Source organism: Notolepis coatsorum (assembly GCF_963971535.1).
Source record: "Notolepis coatsorum genome assembly, chromosome: 3".
In the NCBI taxonomy this organism is placed as follows: domain Eukaryota; kingdom Metazoa; phylum Chordata; class Actinopteri; order Aulopiformes; family Paralepididae; genus Notolepis; species Notolepis coatsorum.
In genome coordinates, this window is record NC_140167.1 from 19,720,182 (window position 1) to 19,728,500 (window position 8,319).

At 48.4% G+C, this 8,319-nt stretch overlaps 1 protein-coding gene across 1 annotated transcript in view; it reads right to left on the bottom strand.

The window, feature by feature from the left end:
• LOC311224763 (SLIT and NTRK-like protein 3) overlaps nucleotides 1–8,083 on the bottom strand; it is a gene marked incomplete at both ends in the record, with an annotated part of 26,929 nt that extends 18,846 nt beyond the window's left edge. The window contains 17 exon segments of the mRNA XM_084309867.1: nucleotides 5,639–5,963; nucleotides 5,966–5,980; nucleotides 5,983–6,072; nucleotides 6,075–6,174; nucleotides 6,176–6,257; nucleotides 6,259–6,352; nucleotides 6,355–6,379; nucleotides 6,381–6,496; nucleotides 6,499–6,572; nucleotides 6,945–7,026; nucleotides 7,029–7,059; nucleotides 7,379–7,479; nucleotides 7,482–7,530; nucleotides 7,532–7,575; nucleotides 7,578–7,611; nucleotides 7,613–7,630; nucleotides 7,868–8,083. Of these exon segments, the coding sequence (XP_084165993.1) occupies nucleotides 5,639–5,963; nucleotides 5,966–5,980; nucleotides 5,983–6,072; nucleotides 6,075–6,174; nucleotides 6,176–6,257; nucleotides 6,259–6,352; nucleotides 6,355–6,379; nucleotides 6,381–6,496; nucleotides 6,499–6,572; nucleotides 6,945–7,026; nucleotides 7,029–7,059; nucleotides 7,379–7,479; nucleotides 7,482–7,530; nucleotides 7,532–7,575; nucleotides 7,578–7,611; nucleotides 7,613–7,630; nucleotides 7,868–8,083 (1,496 nt within the window).
• Between the last annotated feature and the right edge of the window lie 236 nt (nucleotides 8,084–8,319).

Here is an 8,319-nt window from a genome sequence, read left to right on the forward strand (position 1 = left end):
ACACCTCCTCCTCTACACCTCCTCTACACCTCCTCCTCTACACCTCCTCCTCTACACCTCCTCCTCTACACCTCCTGCTCTACACCTCCTCCTCTACACCTCCTCCTCTACACCTCCTGCTCTACACCTCCTGCTCTACACCTCCTCCTCTACACCTCCTCCTCTACACCTCCTCCTCTACACCTCCTGCTCTACACCTCCTCCTCTACACCTCCTCCTCTACACCTCCTCCTCTACACCTCCTCTACACCTCCTCCTCTACACCTCCTCCTCTACACCTCCTCCTCTACACCTCCTGCTCTACACCTCCTCCTCTACACCTCCTGCTCTACACCTCCTCCTCTACACCTCCTCCTCTACACCTCCTCCTCTACACCTCCTCCTCTACACCTCCTCCTCTACACCTCCTGCTCTACACCTCCTCCTCTACACCTCCTCCTCTACACCTCCTGCTTCAACTCAGGTATGTGCCGCCTGCAGAAGTTCTCCGACTCCTTTAACACACTTTAACACAATTTATATTTATCTATTATTAAAGAGATTTGCACTACATTCATACCTCATTTGCCCAAGTGTTCTCTCATTTCTGTATTGTACCTCACTGTTACTCATTTTACTCTGTATTGTATATTGTATATATGTATATTGACTGAACATTCCTTTACTTACTTTTTACTTACTTCTTAATAACTTTTTTTTTTTTTTTACTTAATTTGTTTTACTGTAACTATGTAGCATACTCTCAGGGGCTCATACAGAAACAAGCATTTCATCATAAAGTATTCCGTATTTTGTTTGTGACAAATAATAAACAAACTTGAAACTTGACTCCTTACATCACGGACGACAAGGAGGAGGAACACAGATCCCTGGTGGAGAGCTTCGTTTGGGTGGTGCGACAACAACCGCCTCCAACTATTGGTGAAGCAAGAAGAGGCCCCCAACTCCCATCACCATCCAAAGGGAGGAGGTGGAGGTGGAGGTGGTGGACACCTACAAGTTCCTGGGAGTACACTTGAACAGTAAACTGGACTGGTTGAGGCCCTCTACAGGAAGGGTCAAAGTAGGCTGTTCTTCCTGAGGAGACTCAGGTCTCAGTGTAACCGGTCTTATTTGACATGCCCCGAGTGGGAGTTGAACCCCGGTCTCCCGCGCCGCGGGCGACATCGCAGACCACTATACCAAGAGGTGAACTCACCTCTTGTTAATGGGTCTGGATGACTCTGGGGAGTGAGTTTACTTGCAGTACCGCTTAACGTCCACAGCCACTTCACTATACACAGTCCATCGTGAGACTGTGGATAGACACGCGGCACCTCTGTTACACTTGGTCGTTCAACGTGTGCAATAGGCTGCTGCAGTCGTGTTAATAATAATATGAATAATAATAATAAACTATATTTGTAACACATTTTATATTTGTAACAATCTCAAAGTGCTACATGAAAGGAGATAAAGATACAAAAAAAGAAAATGTGATTACAAAACCAATGAAATGAAAGAAACATTCAGATCAAAATAATAAAAAAAATAAAAACACACAATGTGTTACTGGTCTGTAGTAGCCAGCGTCCTCTTTCTGCCGCTGTATACTGGGGGTAACATGGACTCAAGAGGCACTAACAAACTGAACAGGCCAGTGAGGAAGGCTAGCTGTGTGGTGGGAGTCGAACTTGACAATGTAGTGGTGGTTGCGGAGAGGAGGACGAGAAATAATCCCCCCCTCGGTCAGTAGCCATCAGGCTCCACAACCGTGGGCATGGATGGACTTGGCTAATGGCTGGAGAAGTGGTGAACTGTTAGACCTGATTGACTCTAAACTACTGAACCCAGCACGGACTCTGGCGCACCTTGCACAAGGACCCATCACCCATTCATTTATTAGCCTCTAAAATCGCATTTGTATACTCACATTTATATTTATTGATAATCTGCTTAATCTGTTTATTTATACCAGGCTAGACTAAGACCCAGTATGGAGTATTGCAGATGGGGCGACAGATGGGGAGGTAAATAGAGCAGTCGTCTGGCAATCCAGAGGTTCCCGGTTCGATTCCCGCTCTTCCCGGGTAGCTTGTCGAAGTGTCCTTGAGCAAGACACTTAACCCCTAATTGCTCCCGATGAGCAGGTTGGCACCTTGCATGGTCGCCTCTGCCATCGGTGTGTGAATGTGTGAGTGAATTATTATTATTATTATTATTATTATTAATGGATAAAAGGTGAGGAGCAAATTGTAAAGCGCTTTGGATAAAAGCTGTTGCAGCCATTTACCAATTACCATTTAGAGTAGACTAAGGTTTGCTAAATATATTGCAGAAGGGGGTTGACTTAGGATATAATCTGTATATTATACCAGGGCGGCTATACATACTGTATGCACATTGTGTTATTATTAGAGAGTATACATAATGTCTCATCTGTCAGATCAGACCTTTATCTTTAGTCTTATTTTCACATTTTATCTTGTTCTTTATTATCTACTATACTTCTAACATTTGTATTTCTATTACCCTGTCTGTACCTCCCCTCCCCCTCCGCTGTGCTGCTATGACCCCTAAATCTCCTCAAGGGGATTAATAAAGATCCATCTTATCTTATCTTATCTTACACACAAGACACGCACACACACACACACACACACACACACACACACACACACACACACACACACACACACACACACACACACACACACACACACACACACACACACACACACACACACACACACACACACACACACACACACACACACACACACACACGCACACATCCACATTATACGACTCCACAAACCCATCCATTTAATATCCGTGGAGCTGCTCCAAGCTCCACATCCCGATGACAGCACAGATCATATAGTCTTGGTTCTGTCATGTATTAAGAGTTATTCACGTCGCAAATAGTGTTTGAATTGTCCTAGGTTGAAGGTTGTAACAATAGCACATAATGGAATTCTTTCTGAAATCTTCTCAGTCAGACTGTAGTGACTGTTTTGATGATCATTATTCCTGTTTGGAACATGGCCATGTGTTCCCAACACATGCATTCCCATTTATTTTTAGTTTAAGAATAATTATCTTTTAAGTGGGCTTTTTTCGTGTTAATTTATGCATCCCCTGCTCTCAGAGTTGCCCGAGTTTGTTCATTTCACAGATGAATATTCATGTAAAGAAGTCAGAGCAGCGATCATTTGATTCGCTACGACGCACTCTCACTGACGACGGCTAACTGGATCCAAACGATGCTGCACAATGTCACATCCATGACACAGACGGTCGGACATACATGTCATAACTGGCAACGACGGCGCGGCGGGGGCTTTGTTTACCCCCCCCCCCCCCCCGGTTTCTGAGAGGCAATGACTCATGGACAAAGCGTCCGACAATTTATTTTTTTTGTGAACAACCGTTATGCCATAATCGTGGATTGCCTTTTGGAAAACATTCTCACTGATTTGATTTCTGTCCAACTTTGGAGTGTAAATTCAAAACGTGCGGCACTTTGAACATACAGAGCAAAGCCCCGTTTTCAACGTAGCAGAACGATGTGGAATATACTGCAAGGTGGCGACCAGGGACGTGCACAGGACTTTAGAGGGGCAGGTGCTCAAAGGCTGAAAATTCAAAGGCCGATTTTTGGGGGGCCTTTTTGGACGGGGGGGCCCCCATTTTATGCTTTTTGGGGGTTTTGGTGATCAAATATTGAATATTGAACTATAATAATCAGTGCAGGAGCTCCCTTATCCTTCTAGCAGTCTATATGCGCAACGGTAAAACTTGGCATAAAAAGGGCACCTTTTTTATGAGGCACAAAAGGGCAAGTGCTCAAGCACCCTTTGGGCTTCTATGTGTGCACGTGCCTGGTGGCGACGATGCAGTTACCCAGCTACAATCCGGAATACATACATTCCTTGTGTACCCTATAACACGTGAAAGCAGCCCCAGGGCCCTCATCAAATACCACGCTATTTATCCTGTCGGATTAGTGCCGATATTTACACCAGATATTGTCTAAGGTTTGCATACGTTATTTGCAGAGGAATTATCTTGTGCGGCTAATCAATCTGCGACCGCGATACAAATATATCGCTTTGAGAGCGAGCCCGCTCGGATCGCGGCTCCTCTTTTAGAGACGCGGCGTGTTCCAGGCGGCGGCCCCGGACGCTTCACCGGCTCGTCACCACCTCTGTATGCTAATGTGAACGCATTCGTTCTCACTTTGTCACTCACACGATGGTAATCTGCGGCAGACTCGCGCCCCCGCTGAGACCTGCCACCAGGCACCGCGGCTAACGCAGCACACTGCTGGATGAGGAGGGCTACCTTTCATTTACAATTCAATTCATTTCAATCCAGCAGCGGCATCATCAGCATCGGATACGCTTTCATGCTCATTTTACAACATTACAAAAAACCGCGTATCATTAAAGGGCCACTTCGCAGAGAGAGAAAAAAAACACCAAAAGAAAACAATGCCGATTTACTTCGCACAGAATCTCACACAAAAACTGAAACTGTTTCACCGCTCGTTTCAACGTACACTTGCAAATGCGTTTATATACTAAAATTATATTTCGATTAGAAATATCTGCGAGGTAAACGTGTTTAAATTAAATCGAATCTCAGTTGCAGTGATAGTGCAACTTAAAGGGGAACTATTTAACCATTTCTTTCACTATTTGGGCAGTTTTACACAATTCCTGTGAGTCTATGGAACACCTCTGTACGTTTTTTTAATTTTTGTATTCATTGTTTTGTATTTCTAATCAAGTACTCAAAAACAGCATTTTTCTACATCAAGATCTTAAGCCGTTTTGAGGCTGGGCTCCAACCACTGTGTGGCCTGGTGGCAACTGCCACACCAACTGCCACATTATTATGCAGCTGAGAAATCTCTGACATCACAGATATGCACTTTTTCAGATGACTCAGTTCAGTGAGGGTGAATATTGTGAGAGGAGAATTGGAAGTCCACATAGCTAATATAAGTCCACATAGCTAGGAAACAAAATGCCATTCATAAGATAGTTCCCCTTTAAAGGGGCACTTCACCAAGAAGCAATGCTGATTTATCTTGCACATGATCTCACACACGTCGAAAAACTCTAAACAGTTTTGCGTACACTCACGAATCCTTGTTGTGTGTTAATCACAGCTCAATCAAAATGATGCGGTAGCGGTCCCTATAAGACAAGGTATTGCTATTCTTTCATCTACATCATTTCATGGAATTGTAATTGATCACAAGCATTCAATGTCCCACATGGCGTCACTGGTGGCCATTCCAACTCGTTTGCTCTCAATAACTGTCGAGCTAAATGAATGTCTGCGAAACTGCTTAGAGTTTTGGATGTGTGTGAGATTGTGTGCAAATAAATCAGCATTGTTTTTGGTGAAGTGCCCCTTTACTGCAACTGAGATTTGATTCATTCTAACACGTTTACCGAGCAGATTTCTACATTTGAATAATAATCAAATGTTAGTATACTGTATATACAGTAGGCAGTTCAAGTGCACTGTCAAGGACATTATGTAAAATCATGCCAAATGTCTTGAAATACTTTGGATAGAACAAAAAACATAAAGTGTAAATAACATGCAGTACATTCCAGCCGTGTGTTTAAATGAATCCTACCTGAGGTTCTGAAGCCCCAGGAACATAGCGGGGCCGAGCCTCTCCAGGTTGTTCCCGTTCAGGTAGAGGCTCCTCAGGCTGGGCAGGCTGGAGAAGGACCCCTCCTGGAGGTAGGAGACGCGGTTGTTCCCCAGATGGAGTAGATCAAGGCTGGAGAAGTTCCAGAAATCCGAGCGGTAGATCCTCTGCACCAGGTTGCCGCTGAGGTAGAGCTTGCGCCCGTTGAGTGGCCGAGGCGTGAGCTGGGACACGTTGAGAAAGCCGCCCTCCTTGCAGTTGACCGTCAGGCCCAGGTCCGTGATGTGCAGGTTGCAGGTGCAGCCCAGGGACAGATGATGGGGATGGGGGACGCGTCTGGTAACCCGCCACGGGGGGGTTGTGGTGGGGCAGCAGGCTGCGCTGTGTGGGGGGTGTCCTGGAGGCCCGGGGGCGTTGGTAGTCCTGGGGTGTCTCTCTCTGTCCCTACGTTCCGCCGAGGACGACGGCGACGACGGCGACGACGTGTGCGCGTTCTGGCGGGAACCGTGGACCATGGAGGGAGGGCTTGGTGGGCCTGACGCGGCCCGGGTGCGAGTTGGGCTTGGAGTTAGCGGGGGGCGGCTGTTGGGGATGTGACCCCCCCGCCGCCGGCCGCCGCCCCCCTCCGCTCGGAGGTCTTCTCCAGGAGCTCGGAGCACAGCTCTCTGCGGGGGATCTCCCTCAGGTCCTTGCCGGCAGGTGGAAGGGGTGCTCGCAGGTGACCGTCGCCCACCACGGCCGTGTAGGGTATCTGGCCCAGCCACTGCTGCAGCTGCAGGGCCTCGCAGCCGCAGATCCAGGGGTTCTCCTCCAGCTGGATCTCCATCAGGGAGCGGCCACGTACTCCAGGGTCCCGGCGTAGGCCAGGCTCTTCAGGCGGTTCCCCCGCAGGTCCAGGTGGGTCAGAGACACGGATCTGGGGGGAGGAGGAGGAGGAGGAGGAGGAGGAGGAGGAGGAGGAGGAGGAGGAGGAGGAGGAGGAGGAGGAGGAGGAGGGGGAGAAAGAGGGGGGGGGTGTTTAGAAGATGATGTCAAACGTGATAGGAATTGGCAAAAGCCTCACTGTTGTTTTCGTTTAGAGATTCCTTGTGATCTGAGGTAACCTTGATATGTGACGGGAGAAAGAGAGAACAACAAGGTGAGATCAAGAACGCTAATTTCCTTTGTGATCTCCGCGGCGACAGACGGGTTGTAAATTGTATTAATACTGTGTCATCGCTATCATTACCCGGGCAAAGTACTGTACTCCCGTAAATAGCTCGTGCCGTGTGAATAAACGGGTTCTAACCTGAACAGATGAGCGGGCAGGACGGGGATCAGGTTGTCGTTGAGGATGAGAACCCGCAGCTTGTAGAGGAAGCGCAGAGCGCGCTGTCGATGCGCTTGATCACGTTGTAGTCTGCCTGCAGGCAGTCAAGCAGAGGGGGGGGGGGGGGGGGGGGGGGGGGAGCACATGTTACTGTAGCTGCGGCGACAGGAAGTGAATTGAACATAAAAGACAAAGAAAGAAACAACAAAGGGACAACAAAGCAGCAGAGCATTGAAAAAGAGAGAAAACCTCACAGTTCAATAGCATCTCAGTTAATCGGGGGCCACAATCTGGTAGCATTTTAACCATTACCGCCGCAGTGATTTAACTCATTTCTGACGAACCCAGGATCGATAATCCCATCAATTATGCATAATCGACATGGATTATTTATGGTCTCAACTAGCCCCCACCTGGAGGTATTCCAGCGCCTCCAGGCCGGAGAAGGTGTCGTTCCGGAACACCTCCAGCTTGTTCTCGTGGAGGTAGAGGCGCCGCAGCTTCGCCAGCCCTGGAAGGATCCCACGCGGATGTCCTGCAGGGCGTTGTTTGCCCAGGTTTTATCCCACCGCGTTGCCCAGGTGCTGGAAGCCGTTGCTATAGAGACGTTCAGAGAGTTCCTCTGCAGGTTGAGCTTGAAGGGGCGGGACCCATGACTGTGACACCTGCATCCAATGATGGATCGATTGGTTATCTTGTTAATGACGTGAATATGGTAATCGAGAGACGCCGCCTAAACCATATTAATCCCAGAGATATCAGACGTATAATAAATTAATAACATAGAGATTATCCCCCGCCCCCCGCCCCCCCCCCTCTCTACATGATTAAAATAGTACATGGTGCCGTCCTGCATATACATGACAGAATATATGAATAGTAATGACAACGTCGTCGTGTACCTGGCTGACATTGGTGAAGCCTCGCCCGTCACAGTGCACGTGCAGCACGCCCTCTTTGACCCTGCACGTGCACGGCTCGAAGCACGGCTCGTCGACCTCCTCCTCGGAGTTGTCCACCAGAGGTGTGAGAGTGGAGGTGGGCGTGGGGGTGGGGGTGTGTGAGGCCCGCGACAGATACACACCCCCCAGGGCCACTGACAGAGTGACCCACAGCATGCTCCTATCAGCAGCCCGGGGGCAGCAGCCCAGTTCAACCCCTCACCCTGAGCACCACAGCACGCACGGCACACACACACACACACGCACGCACACACACACACACACACACACACACAGACACGCACACACACACACACACACACGCACACACACACACACACACACGCGTGCACAGACACACAGACACACACACATACACACATTTAGACATACAACATGCATGCACGTATAGG